The sequence below is a fragment of the Bombina bombina genome, chromosome 7 (genome assembly GCF_027579735.1).
Source record: "Bombina bombina isolate aBomBom1 chromosome 7, aBomBom1.pri, whole genome shotgun sequence".
NCBI lineage: Eukaryota > Metazoa > Chordata > Amphibia > Anura > Bombinatoridae > Bombina > Bombina bombina.
In genome coordinates, this window is record NC_069505.1 from 569,977,233 (window position 1) to 570,000,576 (window position 23,344).

The following is a 23,344-nucleotide window of genomic DNA, read 5'->3' on the forward strand; positions in this document are numbered from 1 at the left end:
TTAGTAGATAGATTGATTTGCATGATTTATAGGTATCAGTTTATTTTAATTAAAGGGACATTCCAGCCAAAAATTAAATGCACATCAATACATTTCGCTTTCGAATAGAAGCATTTTTGCAACACACTTGTATTGGCAAAAATGCTTCTAGTAAAAGCCAGTAATAGATATGTGCATTTGTGCACATCGTTCCGTAACTGATCAGGAAGAAAAACAGACGCAAGCTGCATTTGGCTAATTTTTCTTGTGAAAGTGCAATATGCTGAGATTTGTGCAAATCCAGATCTGCGTTTTGCACTTTCACAAGAATAATTGTGGCTTGCGGCTGCCTTCTTCCCGACTCGTTACGGAACAACATATCTAGCTATTAGTTTTCAGTGTGAGCACATGAAGCATATCTAAATATGATTCAAGCACAAATATGAGTTGTTTTTATTAAATATATATATATATATATTTAAAAAACAGCATAAATAACCCTGGATGAAAACATAAAGAGTATTTCTATGTTATTTTTGGCTGAATTAGTATCATTTACACCCTTTTATATCTTGTGACCTTCTGATCATTAGCTGCTAATTGGTGGCTGCACATAAATGCCTGTTGTGATTGGTTTACCAATGTATTCAGCTAACTCTGAGTAGTGCATTCCTGCTCCTTCAATAAAGTATACCAAGGGAATGAAGCAAAATTGATCATAGTAAATTGGAGAGTTGTTTAAAAATATATACTCTATCTGAATCATAAAAGAAAGAATTTGGGTTTCATGTCCCTTTAATAATTTGACATGGATAATTTTTGTTTCACTCCCCTAAAGGTGCAAATATATACATTTCTTCATACCCTACTGGAAAAGTAATTATAAAGGCAAATTTATCAGGGCATGGTTTTATATATATATATATATATATATATATATATATATAAAATTAGGTAGGTCATTCAAATAGATGGGTCTGTTGTAAGTCATGTAAGCAGATTTTGTCAAATAGTCCAGTCTCCGGAAATGAAGACTAAATAAGTGGGAAGTTCCAATAGGGATAAAGGAATTGTCAGTACCCTAGTATGTCCAAAAAACAAACAAACAGGGTTCTCCCTAGAAGGAACAACTCTAAGCTAATATGTGGTTTATACCATCATAAACATACTGATTGCACATAAGGTAAACCGTCTGTTGATGCCACAGAGAAATGAAAAGGATGCATGAGAATAAAGTTATGAGTCTTACTCAAACCTGCTACAGATACACATACTCACTGGACAAGCATAACAAATAGATAGAATCACACTCACAAATCTTGTGCCAGTGAAAATAAAAAGGTTTAAAGGAACATAAATCACTTCCTAATATAAAATATGTTTAATAATATATAAAGTAAAACAAAACGTTTGCAATATACTTTTCCTTTTACCCCCCCTTTTTCCTGTAATTTAATGGGACGGTGTACTATAACCACCCTTGTCATTATAATGTGTTCACTAATGTGCTGTATTAATTTACAAATATATCCTTTACCTTTATTTTGTCATTGGAACTGCTTTTGCATATATAAACTGTCAGCTATAATGGAAATATCAATACTGCAGTATTGACTACAGAAAAAGCATGTAAACAAGACGCGGCATTAGAAAGCAATCTCCTGTAATCAATGGTGGAGACCAAACCATTTGAAAGGGCATTCTTGCAGCGGTTTAGAATACAATGAACTCTATCAGCAGCTGCAACAATTAACTATTGTCTACTCCAGTTGACAGTGTAAAATGGCCTCTCCTTTAACACTGGGGCCCATACATTGACTTACTGCAACACGACCCATAAGTCTAGCAATTACAGGTAGTTTTATGTTCCTTTAAAATGTACAAATACTTTTCTTTCAGTTTGGTGGAAGTGATTATATCTATTAATTATGCAGATTATCCTGCATCTGGGTACGCATTACAATTTACATTGCGTACTTGAGTAAGAAACATACCTTTTTATATCAATATAAAACATTCCAAACTTTTAAAGGGATATGGACGGGACCAGAACCTTTCTATTAAAAAAAAAAAATCTCCAAATTTAAATAGTAGTTTTAAAATATGGAAATGATGGAAAAGCCACTAACTAAAAACATGAAAGCAGAAGATACTGCATAGAGATTGCATTGTGCAAGGAAGTTTGTGTGTCAGATTAATTCAGCAGTGTTTCTGTGCAGTGTTTTCTCTGTAGTAGTTCTCACTGTTTTTTTAAATAAAGAGTGATTCTAGTCAAAAAATAATATGCTGTAATCTGTTAGATGTCATTTTAAAGGGACAGTAAAGTCAAAATTAAACCTTGTAATTCAGACAGAGCAGGCAATTTTATCCAACTTTCTAATTTACTTCTGTTATCAAATTTGCTTTGTTCTCTTGGTATCTTTATCTAAAACTAGGTAGGCTCATAAGAGCTCAGGAGTGTGCACGTGTCTTTAGTACACTATGCCAGCAGTGTTTTGCAACATTGTATAACAAAGCTACAAATAATATTGCAAAACTACTGCCATAGATTACGAGACACGTGCACAATACCTAGTTTTACTCTTCAATAAAAGATACCAGGAGAATGAAGCAAATTTGATTACATAAGTAAATTGGTAAGTTGTTTAAAATTGCATGTTCTATCTGAATCATTAAAGTTTCATTTTGACTTTACTGTCCCTTTAAGACTATCGACCCTAGACTACTGTGTTTAACCCCCACAAAGGAGTTAAACACACAATAGAAATACCGCTTGGGACTCACAGAGCTACTCCTGAGCAGAAAAAAAACTGCTGATACAGAAGGCAGCGCTAGTTCCACATCTGAGTTGTGCGACTAGCGCTGATAGGGACGCGTCTTAAAATTACATGATCTAAAGATTAGAGCACCTCACTTTTTTTTTCTCTACTTTAACGGCCCTTTAAGTGATGAGAGTGTTATTTTCACAATTATAGTTTTAAAGGGACATAATTAGAGCATGTTCTTATTACACTAACATCCCTTGGTAATGCTGTGTTATCCCGCACAAAGAGGTTAAACACATAGTAAAGCTCCTGCAGCTGAATCACTGTCACAACAGACCACAGCTTAAATAGGTTTGAAACCCCTTTGCTGGGTTAAATGCAGAGCTACAAAAGAGCATTTGTGAAAACTCTACCATGGATAAAAGCATTTTTATTATTGCACTATCATATCCCTTTAAAAAAAAATGATGCTGACCTATGAATACACCCCTTATTTTCTAGGACTTAGAACATATCACATAGAAAACAAAAAGAAACAATGCTAAATTTAGGAGACAAACAAGTGCTCTCGCTAAAAATGCAACTCCTATTGCAGCACCTGACTGGCTGCACGTAATTGACGTCCTTAGGTGATTCAGCTACATTATATTAAAACAAAAATTCTACCTCAAAAAGCTTTAGTTTTCAAATTGTTAAATGAATCTAGTATTTAACAATCCCTTTTAGGAGTCAGTTTAGAATGATCACGATTTCATGCAGCCTTTTAGCCTCCTATTGGGGCACATAAATAGCTAAATATACAATATATATATTTATCTATTAACCTTTTTGAAATTTAAAATGAATCAAAAAGTGCTCAGAAATGCTGGAAAATTCGAGCTTGCAGGTGCTGTACACCAAGTTTGTTAGATCTATTTTTTTTTGCTGAATGTTAAACGTTAAAAAAAATTGTGCGGATCACAATTGTGATTCAATATAAATGTAAGCAAAAGACAGTGAGTCCACATTCTCATTAGATGCTAGAATATAGAGCAGCTATCTTTTGCTCTTCTGTTCTGAGATCTACGTTTTGGATATGGCAATTCTGTTATCCTTTAACCAGCCGTTAATAGCACATAAATAATATGTGGTATTGGAATACAGCATTTTAATATTGCTAAAATACTTGTACGTATATGTTCAACTCCTATAAATAGGTCAAGCACATTTTTATAACCCTACAGCAGCCACGGTGCTGAGCCAGAAAAAGCCTGCGATTGGCTGCTACGTGAGTATGCGTGATTAGCAAACCAGTTGTGTCCTGCTCATTATTAGACACAAGGCATTGCAGCTCACTAGCGGAATTTTACATAGGGCCAAGCATTAGTGAAATATTAAAACTAGAATCCTTTACAACATTTTATTTGTGCACTAGTCTGACAATGTAATGCCGCAATTGCACTTCCTGATCAGTGTAAAATTGCAAAGAGATTATTTAAATGCAATTTGCACTTTGCTTATAGCAGTGGACAGCAAGCTAATTCTAATTTCCCAAACAGTTAAAAGAGCATACTAAAGTTTATATAGAACAAAATTGTAATATACAAATATAGACATTAGTATATGCATTGGCAAATGTAATCGAGTAGTCAGTGGCCATAGTATCTACTGATCATGAAACCCTTTATACTTTGGAGTACAGTATCAATAAACTGTCTCTGGGAAAAAATCTAATCAGAAAATTTCAAATTGTAGAGTAAAGTTTTAGAAGTATGTATGTGTATTTATACATAAACTAAATGCGCTAAAGTATGACTTACTGGATATAATATCCACTTAAAATGCAGTTGAATATTTTCTGGCAAATGTCAAAATGAATCCAATCCCCCCCCCCCCTCTGTATCATGTGATTGCCGTCAGCCAATCACAAAATGCATATATACTGTGCACTTTTGCACACGCTCAGTAGGAGCCTCAGAAAGTGTGTATATAAAAAGAACTTGCATGTTTTGATAATGGATGTATATTGGTTTATCTGAATTTATCTGAATCATGAAACTTATATTTTGACTTTAATGGCCCTTTAAGATGCAGTGTCTTAGCATAGGACATTACATATAAATGAATACTCCTCAAAATATAGGATGTTTAAAGCAAGAATGTGGAACGTAAAAACAGCCTAAGCCTAGAATATGAGAGATTAGACTATAGTGACTTGCTTTGGTTCATCTACTACCATTTTTCTCAGTATTTTCTGATCTATCTCCAATGTTAAGTCTCCACCCCCAGTTCACGTCTTGTTCCCTGTACCACTAAACTTAATATTCCTCCCTATACTAGGTATCCCTTTGTTTCTGCTAAGTGTATAGTGTTTATGTATGTGATCCCTTCCTGAATTCCAAGCTAACACTGAAGTGTCTAAGGTAGTTTTTAGTTATACTGTAACCTTTTTGTACCCCAAAAACCTCATGTTATTATCTTTAAAATATCTATCAACCAGAAAATACATGTATCTGGTCTAGCAACTAAATGCTAGTGGTAACCTTTTCGGAAAAAAAATTCGAATGAATGGTCACCAGAAATTTTCAGGTGAAAAAAAATATTTTTTTTTAAAAATGCCTTTGCGTCATATAAAATATAAAAAAGGAGATTAATTAAAGTTATGGTATTGTTTCCAATCCGTATAATCGGATCTAAAATGGATGCAATATTTTAAATAAACTTTAATTTATCCATTCTAATGAAGACACGCTATAACTATTTTTTTTTAATATAGCAATAAAATTCTAATCCCCGCGCTCCGGCTACCCACTTCAAAAGTAAAAAAAAAAGTTTTTTTGTGAGCATGTTGGTTTTAACTGTTTTCCAATCATCGCTCTAGCCATACGGCACTCACAATTTTTTTATTTTTTTTGTGGCTTATGCATTGATTGGAGAACAGTTCAAACTGACAGCTCAAAAAAACGTTTGAAGTGGGCGGCCGGAGTGCAGGGTTTTAGAATTTTTATAAGTCCCAGAGGAATACACACTATTAGTGTGCTATAAAACCAAAATATTGTTTTTTTTTTATATATATAAAAATAGGTAAACAACATGGCTAGGCAACCGTCTAACGCGTTTCTCGCCCTCTAGTGGCGCTTACTCATAGAATTTAATTGATATTTTAAAAAGTAAGTTATAACGTATCTTCATTAGAATAGATGAATTAAAGTCTATCTGAAATATTGTTTCCATTCCGGTTCTGATTATATGAATTGGAATCTTTACCATCACATTGACAAATGTAGTGCTTGACAAAAACAGGGGGGGGGGGAAAAAGATGTTTCAGTGTCACCTGTGGATAGGACACACACACACAAAAAATGTAATAAAAAAAATGTAATAAGGCCAGGAGGTAATTTATGAAAATGTATTACTGATAGGAGAGGGCCTTAAAAAATGGAAAAAAAAAGTATTGACGCAAGGCCAGATGTTGTAACATCTGACAGAACACTTCTGTATTGTTAAAAAAAAAATAAAAAAAATTCTATGTACCCCATCAAAAAAGATTTTTTCATGTGCCAGGAAAAGAAAAATTGGATTATCTTAGGTGGTGATAAGCATAATAACCTGGCACACTATGGAAAGGACTCAGCACAGAGTGCCTTGCAAAAAAAAAATAATATATTTTTATGTATAAAAAAAAGAAGTATTTGTAAAGTTGTGCCACATGAATGACTGAATATTTAAATTGTGCCACACCAGGACATGCAATATTTTTATACTGTGCCACTTAGGGGGGCATAGTTGCATGACATTAAAGATTGTATATCACACAGGGAAGAGAACAAAAGACTTGGTGTGACATGTGATGTTGTGTCACACAAGGAAGAAGACACATGCATCTTGGCTGATTTGTGAGTGTGGGGAGAAATAGTTGATGTGACGCTTGCTTTTGTGTCACACAAAAAAAAAGGGACGATGGCAACTTGGCTGATATGACATGGAAATAGCACTGAATGACGTGACATTTGTGATTCTGTGTCTCAAAAGGGAAGGGACACAGATTTAACTGGTGTGGCATTATTTTCTGGCACAATTAAAAGGGGCACTTGACTTAGATGGTGTGACAAGTTATGATGTGGTGTCACATACAAAAAGAACACGACTTTGCTGGGGTGACACTTGTGAAACTGTCACACAAGGAAAAAAGGCCACATGACACTCCTGACTCTGTGCCGCATAAGTGAGGGGACTCTTGAGGTTAAGCCTCCATTTGTGACTAGCTGTAGCGTCACATGCCAGGGAGAAAGCTGGCGCCCAAGATTATGGGTGTTAAAGCTTCTTGTCATCAAAGTCCCTTGAAAGGTAGTATCAGGCGGGGGCTGCTGGAATTATGGTGAGGGAGGTGGAGGAAGTTGAGAAGTTGGTTATTACATCTTGCATAAACTTGCGGCACACCGGACGTATCTCCTTGCTCAAAGTGGCGCTAAACATCATGACCTGCTTCTCATGCGGTGTCATACGGAAAATTTCTTGGACGTCTCTGCGCATATCTAAAAGAACAAAAAAAAAAAGATTTTATTTCATTCTTTAAAAGACATTTCACTTACTTCTGTTCTGCAGATCTCTCACCTTCCTACAATGGCCCCTGACCATTCTAGATTTCATGAACTTTAACACAGTTCCCCCTACATATTTTATGTCTGACTTCTACACAAACATTCCCTCACTAGCTCAAGTTTAACCGTTGTAAAAAAGGAGTTTCCGGTGGGGGCGGAGCTGCTGGACACGGTGTTCTGGAGCATTGACATCTCCCCCAACACATATTGGCCGCTATACCCAGCTTGCCTGGGATCTGCAGCGGATACTTAGGCTTTGTCCTAGCCAGTGCAGTGGCAACTCTAACGTGGCAGATAAGCCCAGCGGTGGAGGCCGCATTAACCGCGGAGGAAGCATACAGAGAGGGAAAGAGAGACGCGCCAGTTAAAGGCGGAGAACAAGCCGATCCAGGCTGAACTGCGGAGCCTTCCATGTTGTGTAACCGCTTGTAGGTCGGGGCGGTTTGCTCACGGAGGGATCTGTGGGCAGCGCTCCCTCCTCGCGGTAGAAAGTTTTGTGGCCGCAGTAGGTGGGTCGTCTAGAGGCCGAAGAAGATGTCGGCTCTTTCCTGCTGGGGATTCCAAGGCGGATTCGTTTAGCCTCAAAGCTCCCTGGTAAGAGCTTCCAGTGCCCTCTTTGTTTTGCTCCGCTATCCTGCAGCAGAAGTGTGAGGTCGAGGAAAGGGTTGGAGCGTGCAGGCTTGCTTGTCTTCAGCTGATTTATCAGCGGTGAGGAAGGTAGTGTACTGGTTCGTCTATGTGCATGAACATTTAATAATTTGTTGAAATCTACAAGGAGGATCATCTCTCCCTAGTTAATGGTTCTGCTTTGCTATACAATTCCATCGTGCCCTGAGCTAAGTTCCTATAACTTAGATACCTGTGGAACTTTGTATTCTGTAGACTTCCTCTTTGCCCCCTTACTTTTTGCTGTTTTTTCTTCGCTGATCTACCCCTTGGAACTTTTTTTTGTTTTTTTTGTTAAAAGCCCAGTTTTCCCTGCCTGGACATTAGTTGGTATGGTTTTGATTCAGTAAGAAAGAAAGAGGGAAGAAGGAGAAAGGGAGAGAAAGAGAAGTAAGGGGAGGAAAAGAAAGAGAAGAAAGAGGTCAGAAGCAGAAAAGGGGAAAGAAAAAGAAAGAAAGGGAAGAGTAAGGAAAAAAGAAAAAAAAGGGGGGAAGGGAAAAAGAAAGGAAAGAGGAGAATTATAAGTGGGGGTTTTTTTGTGCATTAACCATGATTAGCATGTTATAACTCTTTCATGCTTTATTATTCCTGGACTATAAGAGTCATGGAAAAGTTTACTTATTGTGAATCTTTGGTGATCATTCTAATGACAATGAGTGCTGTATTCCCTGTTAAAATCTTGATTTATTTTTGGTCTGCTCTCTATAAGAGATATTGTTCTACGTGAAAGGCCTTAATTTCACTATTCACTAAGCACAGGTTTTGTATATTATAAAAAAAGGGAAGAAAGAAAGAGGTAAAACACAACTCACTGTTACTGTTTCTCAGATATTATATTCTGTGTTTTCTCTTTTACTATTCACAAGTGTGGTACTTTTTTGCTTTTCTTTTTGATTGTTTTTTGCTGTTTTTTTTTTCACTTATTCTTACACTATTTACATGGAAAGATATATCACACAGGCGAAGCAAAGTTCTCCAATAATGCAGCCTAAAATTAAAGATCGAAACTTTAAGAGTGTAGACACTACATTAGATCCTTCTTTGGATGGGGGTACTACACTCATTGATGTCCAGAATTTAGTTTCTCAACTAACTGATATATTTACCCCACAATTTGATATCATCAAAAAAGAGCTTGGTACCATATCAACTGATATTGTATCCCTTTCAAATGAGGTTAAGCAATTTTCATCAAGATTAAACAAGGCAGAAAGTAGGATCTCAGATCTGGAGGACCGAGCCAATATTCAGGATGAGTTAGTCCATAGTCAGGAGGCTAAGATTACTAGTTTACAATCCCGCCTGGAGGACTTGGAAGATCGCTCCAGGCGGAATAATATTAGAATTGTTGGATTGCCAGAGTCTCCGGAGTATGATGATCTTATGAAGGTCACTTCGTTATTACTTCCTAAGGCGCTAAGTTTCCCTGCACAACATCTCCCTCTAGCGGAAGAAAGAGCACACAGGGTTGGTTCTAGGAAAGGTAGCTCAGTTTCCCCTAAAAGGAGCAGAATGTGTATTTTCAAGCTGCTCAGATTCCAAGACAAGGTAGAATTTCTAAAATTATATAGAAAGTCAGATTAATTTATTTTTGAGAAACTGTACTAGGATCACCAGTAAAGGCCTGAAAGCATGGGTAACATACCCTGCAAAGATTGTAGCAGAAAAAAATGGCATTAGACATGTGCTTAATAATCCACAAGAGGCTCAGGAATTTATTGGTGGTCTGTAGCATAGTGGAGGTGGTTTTTGAGGATGAAATATGATTCTAAAATGTTTCTGATTATTATGTTTTTGGTTTTTAGTACCTATATTGCTTTATGTTTTCTTTCACTATTGGTAACTTTCTATTACGTTTTTTTAGAGAAAAATACAAATAGGTATGCTTGGAAATTTGTTGAAACATATTGTATGTTAAAAATGAGGCAAGATTTGGTATATACATTGAGAATGTGTAATTTTATTTTTTACTTAGTATTTTTAATACTTTTTTTTTTTTTCTTCCCCTCTGTCCCTCCCTTCCCGCTGCCGGTTGCATCCCCTACCCTGAATTAGATAAACATAGTGTCAGATTGTTTTATGCTCGGATTGAGGTGTTTTTATTAGATGATGGCTAAAATTGGGGAATGTGGGGGGTGTAACATCTCCCAGAAAACGTAAGTTAATTATTAAGTATCTAGCTAAATTTAGTCCCGATGTAGTAATGTTACAAGAGACACATCTTAAAGAATCAGAATCAGCTAAATTGAAATGTAAATGGGTTGGTGAATGTGTGGCTGCTCCAGCAGTTAAAAGGAGATCAGGAGTTGCGATATTGCTTCATAAAAATTTAGATTATAACATTATTAAACTGGAGTCTGACTCAGAAGGAAGATTCATGATTCTCCAGATTCAAATTAATGGTTGTAATTATGTTTTATGCTGTTAGGAGTAAGTTATTCCCTTTCTCAGCGGCTAATTTAATACTAGGGGGAGATTTCAATATGACTGTGTCCAGTACTAGATAGATTGTCTGTAAAAAAAATTACGGGAAAATTATAGAACTGCCAAATATTTTAAATTTTTTTGTTCTGAATTGAACTTAGTCGATATATGGAGACTTAAAAATCCTGATCAACGTAGGTTTTCATGTGAATCAAAATCACATATGACATTCTCCAGAATTGATCTATTTTTGATTTCTAAACCTCTAGCCTTGTGTAGATCAGAATCAAAAATCCATGATATTGTGATTTCTGATCATGCTGTAATATCATTTGCTCTATCTGCCACTGTCCCCCTCCAGACCCAAAATACTGCATTTTTTTCCCACGGTTTTTGGCTGATAGTTCCAGATTCTCTAATTGGTTAAAACAAAAATGGAAGGATTATATTACCTTTAATATAAGTCAATGTATTAAACCTGAGGTTTTCTGGGAGGCAGGTAAAGCAGTCTTAAGGGGGTAAATCAAAGCCTATCTGTGTAGCTTGAAAAAGAAAGCGTTGGTCCAGGAATCACAACTAGCTGCCCAAGTTAGGAATGCACTTAAGAGATTTTATGCTTATAAATCTAAGGATAAGGCAGGGGATCTAGCTGTTACTCGAGGATAAGGTATTGTATGATATAAATTCAAGAAGTTGACTAACATCTAATCTTTGGATTATTACATTTTTGTGACCATACACAGCTGAGAGAACTGTGAGCAGAAGGCAAGAGAAGCCAAAAAACAGAAAGAACAAGAGGAAACCTTCTGCTGAGAGACGAGACCCGCTCTGGGCTGCTGCGGAGGGTAGAGGACCGGACCAGCTTAACTACATCCTCCGGCAGGCAAACAACTAGAATCACTCCGGAGGGTCGGGGCTCCGCTCCGGAGGTCTAAATTGTGAGGCAAAAGGCAGGAAACAAACTACAGATTGGACCATAGACTGCCGGCTGACAAGCTCAGATCACCACACGCTACAATACAGATAGCCAGGACGCCCTCTTCACTAAGGACTTACCGAGACAAAAGCTGGCCTCCGGACAGGTTGTCCCAGCAGACCGGGTAAAGCTCCTCGCATTAGAAACAGATCGGGACGAAAGTGGCGCGAAAACCCGCCATCTTGTTGGCGGCCCTACTCCATCCTCAAAGCGGTCCTGATCTGTGAAGGAGCAGACACAAGCGGAGGCAGCATAGTCCAGCAAAGGCACCTGGAGGAAGGTAAGAGTAAGAGATTTGCTCCGGTCCCCCTCACAATAGCGGATTCGGACGTGGGTCCCCATAACACGTACTCAGAACTAAGACCCACGTGGGGACAAGAAGACAGGGCTAATTTATTTTAATCTCATCCTCCCAAATTATAAAGCCCTAAAAACGAAAAACTACATAATAAACTGCCAGTCAACATCATTACCCACAATAGATCGCTAGCAAGAAGTTTTTATTTGCACAGCGCAATACCCTGAACTTAAGGCAGACCCTTAACCCAATAAGTATATAGCTTGCACCGGGTACAACTGAGCAGGAGACTCTCATAGATGCTGGGCCTGGCATAAAGTATGCATATTCAAATAATCCTATTCATGATCTAATTTGTATTTAGAGTGACACAGCTCCTTTACATATTACCCCCTACTAGATACATCATTTATTCCTCCTAAACCTGAGAAAGAAGCACAAGAGGCTGACTTTATTTGGGAATCACCTTAGGAGTGTTAATAGAGGGTTCAGAGTTGCCAAACTGAGGAGCTGTTTAGTCCTAATAATCGGACTCTAGACCCCCCCTCCCTTTTCACAAGCTTCCCCACAGCTCAGAAGATGGATGCACATTAAGTGGGATGGGGTGGAAATAGGGTGGACCCCCAAAAAGGAAAGCAAAAAAGCACACATGCAGGAATTACCCCCTAACAAATGATCTAGACGTAGTAATTAACTTTTTTCAGCGACAACTCTGGGTGGATCATCTGATTAAAGCTCTCATTTGTTTTACTATACTCTCATCTGGTATACTCTCATAAACACTGCATGATGAAGAACAAAACTCAAACTGTCAAGGAATGCCTCTCTAAATCCCAACTCAAACAAAAACAACTGAACAAAGGCTCCCCTTCACAGGGGGAAACTCTGGAAGCTAGCATGTCAGAGTCAACAGCAGCGCTCCCCACTGAGAATCAAAATAAGGAACTGCTCTCTCAAATTAAATCTGTCTTTCAGGAAGAATTGAAATCTGCACTGTTTGAATTACGGCAAGATATTAAAGAAATAGGTACCCGCACAGCGGAACTAGAAGAGAAAACAGACGCAATAGCAGAAGAGCTCCCTAATATACAGAAAGTCATGTCTGATCATGAAGAATACATACACAAATTGGAAGAACAAATAGAAGATCTCGAGAACAGATCCCGCAGATCTAATCTGCGAATCAGAAATTTACCAGAGTCTTATAAAAACCTGAATGACACCATGACTTTACTTTTCCAACAACTGGTTCCAGATGTGGAGACAGACAAACTCCTGATGGACAGAGTACATAGGGCCCTCACCAAGCCTCAACAATCCACCTCAAGAGACATAATCCTTAAAATGCACTATTTTCATGTAAAAGAACTTATCCTTAGGGAGGCAAGACAACTACAAACGATTAAATTTGAAGGTCATGTAATACAAATATATGCAGATGTTGCCCCAGTCACTCTAAGGAAAAGAAGAGAACTCAGACCCATTACATTGGCTCTCACAAAAGCCCAAATAAAATACAAATGGAACTTTCCCTTTAAATTGGCTTTTACGCATGCCAACATGACCTACACTTGCTCCACTCTAGGTGAAGGAACAACTATTCTGCGCAGACTAGAGATTCCTTTCGAGTCTCAACAAACTACACCTAACCCGACTTCACAGAGGAAACCTATCCAAAAAGAATGGACACCAGTGGGCAATCCCAAAAAACAAAGAAAATTAAAGAATCTGACAAATAATCATTCGGACTCTGAATCTCAAATGGAAGAAGAATGTTCCCCAACTTGACCTAATGAGAGGACTAGATAAGTACTATACTTATTTTGCTTTAGTCTTGAGATGTGATAGCCAGAGATACTCGGGCTTCACAAATTCATATTGCCCTGACGGGGTCTTTAAGCAGGCCCACTGCCTCCTAGACAGGCATTGGTTAGATCCTAAGGCCCAATAGTAACCACCATGGGCTGTGTTTTAGACCCACTCAGGGGCTGTTGCTGTTTCTGTTTTTGTTATTCTGATAGTTATTACTATTGTTGATGTAACTGTTGTTAACACTGAATCCAATTTTCTCCCCCCCCTCACCCCATACCTTCCCTACCTTCCCCCTCATGCAACAAATACCTAAAAACAGACATACTCTCTACCTATATGTCTACCCCTTCCTCTCCCTTCCTCGCTTCCCTTCCCTCACACAGCACTCTCTGCATATACCACTCTCATACAACACTAGACCCTACCATACAGCGTGGAAATGTTGGAGTTCTCTTGAAGCTCACTTATCCCTATTACCCTTCCTCCCCCCACCTCTCCCTATCCCCTCTATGACCAGGAGTAACTGAGGCTATTGGTATCCTTCCCCAACCCCCCCCCCATATACAGCAAACTTCTAACACTCCCCAACCATTTAGCTATCCCTTCATATCCCCTACCCGCTATCCTCTCTCACTGAGCCCTTCTGGAGCTCACCTAACCCTCTTACCCTTCCTTACCCACCTCTCCCTATTCCTCCTAAGATTGGAAATCACAGTGGCGTTTGATATCATAAGGTCCACCACCCTCCACCCTACACCCATTTCATTATTACAAGAATCCCTGGCTGGGGATATTAACATTCAGTTTAAAATTATTTGTTTTCTTTTCATTTATGTACTAAATGTTCGGATATGTCAACAATCATATGTGGTCCACATAATGAATCTGTACTATTTAATAAAGGTTCTTCTCTGTTATTTAGATTTTTAGATTTTCAAGGTGTTCCCATAAAGCTGAGGTGCATGCCTTCTGCCCAGTACAGCCTATCGATGCTACTACTTGAGCTTCAGGTGGGTCCCGGCTCTCTCCCTCAGAACTGCAAGAGGCAGATTGTTCTCATGCTCACTACAAACAACATACACTATCTTCTCTATATCCTCTATGTGACACTCTATAGGCCAGGTGATATTGATATACTTTGTATTTTCACATGTCTATAAAAATTCTCTCACACAATGTCAGAGGACTTAACTCTGACATCAAGAGGAAAAAAGCAATTACCACTTATAAGTCATTACATGCCCATATTGTTATGATACAAGAGACCCATTTCTCTAGAAATTTCACTCCCAAGTATTGGGATAAATCATACACTACACAATATCACGCTGTAAGTGGGAAGAAAAAATGTGGGGTAACTATATTATTACATTCCTCTCTGAACTTCAAGGAGGAAGAAATCATTAGAGACAAAGAAGGAAGGTTTCTAGTGGTGAGAGGCTTAATTCAAAACACCCCAATTCTATTAGTGAATGTCTATGCCCCCAATGAACATCAGGCATCATTTCTGACAAAACTAAGCAAACTACTGACTCAATGGAAAAGACACAAAATCATTATGGGGGGTGACTTCAATCTATCTCTAGACCAGACACTAGACAGGTCCACTAATAAATCTTCACAATCACGACCCCCTAGCTCCTCTGTAAATATCTTAAAAGATTTCTCCCTAGATCATAACTTAATTGACAGCTGGCGGTCCCTGAATGATAAGGTTAGAGATTACACTTATTTTTCCCCAATGCATGGCACCCAATCTAGACTGGACTACATTTTTCTAAGCCAAATCCTGCTACCACTTTTGTCCACAGCTAAGATCCTGAATTGTCCCTGGTCTGACCACTCTATAGTGGAAGTCACCATATCGGGGGTACTAAACCCAAACAGAACCAAATCCTGGTCCCTAAACACTAAGCTATTACAAGATGCTTTAACTTCACAAAAAATTAGAGATCAAGTGAGCGAATTCATAAGACTTAACTCAGGCAGCATTTCTAATCCTACGTTTGTCTGGGGAGCATTGAAAGCCTACATTAGAGGCAGCTTAATTGCAGAAGCTAGCAAACAAAACAAACAAAATAAAGCTAAACTCGTACAATTACAATCAGAAGCTAATATACTGCGAACACAATTCACGGCTAATACCAGCAAAAAAATAAAAAATAAACTTAAAGCTATAAATGATGAGCTCGATAAGCTCTTAAATAAAGAAGCAGTCAGATCAATTAGACAGCTAAACACCCACTACTACATACACGGAAATAAACCCGATAAAATGCTAGCTAATAGACTTAAAGAAATTACCAGAAACACTACAGTACCACAACTTCAACTACCTGACAACAAAAACACTAATGACCCACTTAAGATTGCCAATGCTTTTGCTGACTACTACAGCGCCCTCTATAACCTTCCCGCAGGTAAGAAAGACATTGATAGTTCCAAAGACTTAAGCTCATTCCTAGGCCCCAGCAAGCTTCCGACAATCACTGAGGAAGAACGCAACAACTTAAACGCACCCATATCTGAGTTAGAGATTAAAAACACCATAAAAACTCTAAAAAGCTCCAAGACACCTGGTCCGGATGGATACCCAGGAATTTTTTATAAGATATTTCAAGAGGAAATCACACCCCTCCTCTCTCAAATGTTTAATTCTATAATGCAAAAGAAAGAAATTCCTAAAGAAATGCTTATGGCAAGAATAGCAGTTATCCCAAAACCAGGAAAGAATAAGCAACACTGTCAGAACTATAGACCCATCTCATTGATAAATCAAGATGTCAAAATTTTCACTAAAATCTTAGCAAATAGATTTAACCCCATACTCAAAAGACTAATTCACCCGGACCAGGTGGGCTTTATCAGGAATAGGGAAGCCCCAGATAACACACGTAAAATAATAGACCTGATCAATTTGGCCTCAGTAGAAAAAACGCCTTCTCTGCTCCTCTCTTTGGATGCTGAGAAGGCGTTCGATAGGATTAACTGGAAATATATGTTTGCGGTGCTAGAAAAAACAGGGATCTCGGGGGCATTCTATGATGCTCTCACGATGCTATATTCCCACCCCTCAGCCTTTGTTAAACTATCAGGATATCAATCTAAATTTGTACAGATTAGGAATGGGACTAGACAGGGGTGCCCCCTGTCCCCACTTCTGTTTGCTCTTTGTATCGAGCCATTGGCTATCCAGATCAGAAATAATCCTGACATCGCGGGTATACGACTGGGAGACAAGGAATATAAAATCTCGCTATTCGCGGATGATATCATATTATTTTTGACTAAACCCCTACTCTCCCTCCCCCCGTTATATGCAATGTTGCACCAATATGGAACCCTATCGGGGTACAAAATAAATGGAGATAAATGTGAAGCGCTTAGTATTAACCTACCCCAACACACCAAAAAACTCCTAGAAATTAATTTCTCATTTACATGGGCGAAGAAAAAACTTAAATACCTAGGAATATATCTCACAGCAGACATTCATTCCTTATATCAAGCAAATTACCCCCCAATGTATACACACATTAGGAACCTGATCACGAAATGGTTGAAGCTTAAAATTTCTTTTTATGGTAGGATAATATCCACAAAGATGACCTTACTCCCGAAGCTTTTATATTTATTTCGATCCCTACCAATTACTGTCCCTATAGCAGAACTTAATGCCCTACAGAAGGATATCTTGCGTTTTATGTGGCAGGGGAAACGGGCCAGAATAAATAAAAGAATCATGTGCACACATAGAAGGGAGGGAGGCGTAGGTCTCCCTGACCTGATCTCCTACTATTACTCGGCCCGCATGGCCCAAACAACACATTGGTTTAAACAGAAGTCACAACCTTTATGGATAGAGATTGAATCACAGATTGCTAACACAAACCAACTCTCTAGGTTACTTTGGACCCCAAAAGAACTCAGTACCGCTCCACTACTTAAATTTGTAGCAATATCCCACACAATCTTCTTGTGGAATAAACTGATTACCAAATTCCCCATAGTTCAAAACAACTCTAGGTTGACTCCCTTAGTATTACCACAGACCACAATAGAGTCAAATATACAAAACAAATGGGCTAATAAGGGACTTTATAGGATTGCTGATGTATACATAGATGGAGGCTTCCTCACATACGAACAATATAGAGACATAGACCCACACGATAGAAATATATGGTATCACTACTTGCAGCTAAAATCCAGAACAAGAGAAATAACAGGGCTCTTGAGACTGTCAGTGAGTACAGCTTTTGAGTCAATATGCCTGTCCGGGGAGATGACGCATGGGACAATCTCCCTACTATACCCTACTTTCAATAACCAATTTAGAGAAACAAAATCCCCAAATATAGTGAAGTGGGAACAAGACTTAAATAAGACCTGGCCTCTTGAAACTTGGAAGACTAACCTAGCAAAAGGTCTCTCGTTTACACACAATGCCATCTTGAAGGAGAACTACCTTAAAGTAGCGTTCAAATGGTACATTTACCCAACTAGATATGGAGACTCGAATAAACCTTCCATAAACTCCTGTTACAGAGGTTGTAATGATAGGGGCACGTATATTCATATGTGGTGGGAGTGTGGTGGGGCTAGAGAGATATGGGGAAAAACCTCAGAATACCTCAGTTCAATATTCCATAAGAACATCACATTATCCCCCGAGCAGGCATTACTACACTTCCCGATTCCTAACATTCTAAAACAACACCAAAAAATAGTGATGACCATCTGCACAGTAATCAGAATCTGTATTGCTCAATACTGGAAAACAACACCTCCGAGCTTCACATTTATTAAGAATAAAATCATTTACCACTATGAAATGGCTAGTTTAGCAGCAGATACCTTAAATACGAAGGAGGAATTTATTGCCCAATGGGAACCTTTCATTATGTACCATGAAGCCAACAGGCAAAGAACTACAGAGACATGTGGGGTTAGTCCCACAGACACAAGAGAGATGGGGAGAGAGCCGGGATCAACTGTCAACGGATAACCATTGTATATGTATACCACTTGTATTATCCTGAAAGCATTGATTGTTGACTACTTAACCCTTATGTTCTAGATTTTGTAAATTAGGATATGTTATGTTCCGAGTTGTGGCTAACTGTACTAAGAATCTAAGACACCTACGGACTTTAGAGTAAGAACACCTGAACTTTTGAACCTTAAAACTGTTAAAGAGAGATATGAACCTGACAACATTTGAAATGTATTTATCATACTTATATGCTGATTGTACATGTCTGAATTTGTTATGTTTTCTTTGAACTAAAATTAATAAAACTTTTTTCAAAATAAATCTAAGGATAATTGGGATAGATATTGTAAGCACAAAAGGGAAAGAGATATCTTTTTAAAACAAAGAGCCCTGGAAGAAGAACAGAAAATTAATTATAAATTCAGGGGTCCTTACGGGAATTCAGTTAAATTCTTAGCTAGATTAGTAAAGATTAGGAAGAGTAGGAATCTCATTTCTGCGATCAAAGTTGGTAATAAAAAATATACTAATGCAGAAGATATTAGTAAAGAGTTTTACAAGGTCTTCCAACGTCTTTATTCGGAATCTAATATTAATTTGGATAACGCAACGAATTTTTGGGCCTATGTCAATCTGCCAAAAATTTCTGAGGAAGAGCTGGTAGGACTAAATAGACCAATTTCTGAGGAAGAGGTTTTGGAGGCTATACAGTCGGCTAGTAGCAATAAGTCCCCAGGTCCGGATTGTATCCCAGTTGAGTTCTATAAAATTTTAAAAGAAGAAACTAAAGTTCCTTTAGTTAATCTTTTTAATTTTTATTTTTCCTCTAGTAATACAATGTCAAGTTACTTTTCTGCGGCACGTATTTCATTGATTTTAAAGAAAGGCAAGGACCCGGAGGATCCAGGGTCTTACAGACCGATATCCGTGCTTAATGCAGATTATAAATTATTGACGATTGTAGCTTCTAGGTTGGCAAAATTATTAGATAAAGTCATCCACCCAGATCAAACCGGGTTCATGAAAGAGAGGAATTCCCTTAAAAATATTCGTAAAGTCACCTCTCTTCTGGACTATGCGTGGAATTTGGACCCAAAAAGTGTTGACTTTAAAAAGATTAGTAGAGCAGCCATTCTTACGGTAGATGCAGAAAAAGCTTTCGATGCTGTGAATTGGAACTATCTATTCACAGCATTAGAGAGATTCGGATATAGAAATCAGTTTCTTGAATTTATCCGAAATCTATATAAAAATCCGATCTCTTATCTCTGCATTAATGGCTGTCTCTCTCCTCATGTAGTACTTAAGAGAGGGACTAGGTAAGGATGCCCGCTTTCTCCGTTGCTTTTTAACTTAGCTTTAGAGCCATTTGCCTCTTTGCTGCGGGATAGTCTACCCAGGATTTTGCTTGGCGCTACCAGGCTAAAAATTCTGCTTTATGCAGATGATTTGTTGATCTTCCTCGATAACGCACAAGATGCTGTTCCACTAGTTTTACAACTGTTTAACCTATTTTCTTCCTTTTCAGGTTACAAAATTAATTTTGAAAAGAGTGAACTTCTGTGGTTACACAGAGAGGGTTCTAAATGGGTAGATCATCCATTTAAAGTGGTGGAGTCCTTCCGGTACCTTGGTATCATTTTACATAGAAATCCTGCAAAGTGGTATAAATTAAATTTTCCACCAGTTTTCCAGAAAATTAAAAATGATTTAGAAAATAAATCCTCCCTTTTAATTTCTCTGTCAGCAAGAGTCAATTTAATAAAAACAATTATTTTTCCAAGAATTTTATATCTCTTACAAAATCTTCCCCTATTAGTGTCTAATAGGGATATTTTGGATCTACAGTCCTGGCAATCCAAATTTATTTGGGGCAATAAGAAGCCGCGGTTGGGTTTGAATAGATTGATGCAAAAACGATGTTTTGCAGGATTAGCCCTACCAGATTTAAGATTGTATAATTGGGCTTGTTTAGCTAAATTAGCATTTGATTGGATTACTGACCTAAATAAGTTTGTCTCGCTAGAGTTAGAATCGTTTATGGTTCTTCCCTTCTCATTGAAGGCGATTCTGCATTGCCCTTTGAGAAATTTACCTTCTAATATATGTAAATTGATTTAATTTAAAAATGTTATTTTTGCCTGGCATAAAATTTGCAGGGTTTTGAAAATGTCACCGCTATTTTCAGAGTTTCTCCCGATAATAGGTAACCCTCTATTTATGCCTGGCATTAATCACAAGATTTTCAGACATTGGGCAGATTTAGGTCTGGTTTATGTGCATCAGATATTTGATTCCAATCAACTACTTACAGTTGTTGTTCCATAAGTTTAATTTGCCCAGCTCTCATTTGTACGCGTATTTTCAGTTGCGTCACTATGTATTTTCACAGAAATGGGATATCTCAGCATTGTTGGATTGGATGGATATTAAGTCTGTAATCCGTCAATTCTTGCAGGGACGTTCGTCAATATCATTGATTTATGAGATTTTATTGGCTAAACGGGGTGAGTTATTTATGAATAAATTATTCAATTTTTGGGAAAGTTTTTTTCCGCTCCTGGAGGAGAATAGGATTGAGCGAAGTTTTTTAGAGTTAGAAAAATTACAGATATCCATATCATGGAGAGAAACGCATCTAAAATTAATTAATAATTATCTGTCCCCTGATAAAATGTCTAGATTTTATCCTACTCAAGTTTGTGTGCCCCCGTTGCTCTCTCAACAAAGACGATATCTTTCACATATTTTGGGCTCGTCTCAAAATTCAACAATTCTGGCAGAAGATTAAATACTGGTTCAGTAAGTATTATGAAGATGGGGGCTCCCTGTTAGCTGAGGAGATATTCTTTTTAACTAATTTAGATCTCCGTTCTAAGAGGGTGATAAAACCTCTAAATACAATTATTTTGACTGCTAGGCAGTTAATAGTTAAGAACTGGAAAGATCATGTAGCTCCAAGCTTTTCGTGTTTCCTTAAAGAAATCCAATCCCAGATTATATTTGAGTCCTTTCACACAAAATTTCTAGTGGAAAGCAGAATAGGAACCTTCCTGTCGGACTGGCTCCCGTTAATCAGGTCCTATCCCCTTCCTATTCAAAAACGTATCCTTTTGCCCTTCTTAAACACCATTCCATTTCTAGAGATGGTTACAGCAAATCTATTCCCATCAGCTTGGATAACTGGTTTCTGTGAGATTACTTCTTAAGAAGTTGAATTTGAGGGTAGTAAGAACTCCCCTTTGTGGTATGTATTGATGGGGTGTAGATGTCTCCGGCCACGGGAGGTGATCGAAACATTATATAAAAAAAAGATCGAAACATTATATAAAAAAAAGGTTTAACCGTTGTTTCTCTTGCTCTACTCCAAGGGATGATCAAAAACCTGCAACTATAGAGAGAAATCACGGGAACATTTTTTCTTTTTGAGCATTCTATTTTAAAGTGATAGTAAATTTAATAAATTACTGCCCAATATGAAAAAGTAATATTTAAAACAAGGGCACTTTAATTCAGTAACATTTTGAAAGAAGCTACTTATTTTAAATATTTACCACTGAGTTATGGCAAACTTCTCGCGTTCCTCCGCCCGCATCTCTGTATTTAGCAGATCGATGACGAATCCGGCTTCCTCCAATCGTTGCGTGCACCATCTGGCGTCCAGCTTGTGGGGCATGCAACAATTGGAGAAAGCCGGATTCGTCATTGACCTGCTAAATACAGTATGAGATAGGGGCGGAGAATGGCGGTATGTTTAGCATCACTCAATGGTAAATATTTTAAAAATAAGGCATCTTTCAAAATGTTAATGAATTAAAGTGCCCTTGTTTGTACATACTGGGCAGTAATTTATTAAAGTTTACTATCACTTTAATGTATGAGTCTCCGCTTAACATCCAGAACCCAGCTTAGCAAGACAAAGAACTCTTAAAAAGGGACTTAAAACCAAATTTTTCTTTCATAATTCAGATAGAGCATGTGATTTTAAACAACTTTTCAATTTACTTCTTTTTGTTCTCTTGATATCCTTTGTTGAAATAAATACCTAGGTAGACTCAGAAGCGGCTGCACATATATGCCTCATGTTATTGGCTCTTCCAATGCGTACAGGTAGCTCCCAGTAGTGCATTGCTGATCCTTTAATAAAGGATACCAAAAGAATGATGCAAATTGGATATAACTATATTAGAAAGTTGCTTAAAAATGTATTATCTCTTTGATTCATGAAATAAAAAATGAGTTTCATGGCCCTTCTACATATACCTCTAACTGCATCTTTCCCCTTTAACAAGAAATCCTTTACTAAAGTCTCTAACTAAAAAGGATACGAGGAAGGAAGAAGAAACATTATATCAAGAATTCCTTCCACCCTGCAGCACCCGCACCTGTATCCCTATCCCCCCACCCTGCAGCACCCGCACCTGTATCCCTCCTCACCTAGCTGCTCTAACATTTTGTCACACTCGTCCAGGATAAAGTGTTTGATGTGCTTAAGGTTAAGGGTCTTGTTCCTCGCCAGTGCTAAGATGCGACCTGGGGTTCCCACCACAATGTGTGGGCAACTCTTCTTCAGCACCTCCTCATCCTTCTTAATAGGGAGTCCACCAAAAAACACTGCCACCTGTGTGAAATGCAACAAAGTAATAAAAAAAAGAAGAGGAAGAGGCAATTAGTGGCACAGAATTTACATGCATTTCCCTTATTGTAAAATATATATATTTATTCAATTCATCCTGTATTTGTTTTATAAATTTTTTGCGGTCTCTTAAAAATATTATATCATTGTTGTACTTTTGTCTTTTACACCCAAACAGCGCTACAGAATTTGTTGGCGCTTTATAAATAAGT

At 37.8% G+C, this 23,344-nt stretch overlaps 1 protein-coding gene across 1 annotated transcript in view; it reads right to left on the bottom strand.

Moving 5' to 3' along the window:
* Positions 1-23,344, bottom strand: part of DDX39B (DExD-box helicase 39B) — an 89,388-nt gene that overhangs the window by 47,810 nt on the left and 18,234 nt on the right. Inside the window, exons 5-6 of the mRNA XM_053721953.1 lie at positions 22,934-23,117; positions 7,140-7,258 (exon numbers count right to left, since the gene is read on the bottom strand). Of these exons, the coding sequence (XP_053577928.1) occupies positions 7,140-7,258; positions 22,934-23,117 (303 nt within the window). The remainder of the gene's footprint in view (positions 1-7,139; positions 7,259-22,933; positions 23,118-23,344) is intronic.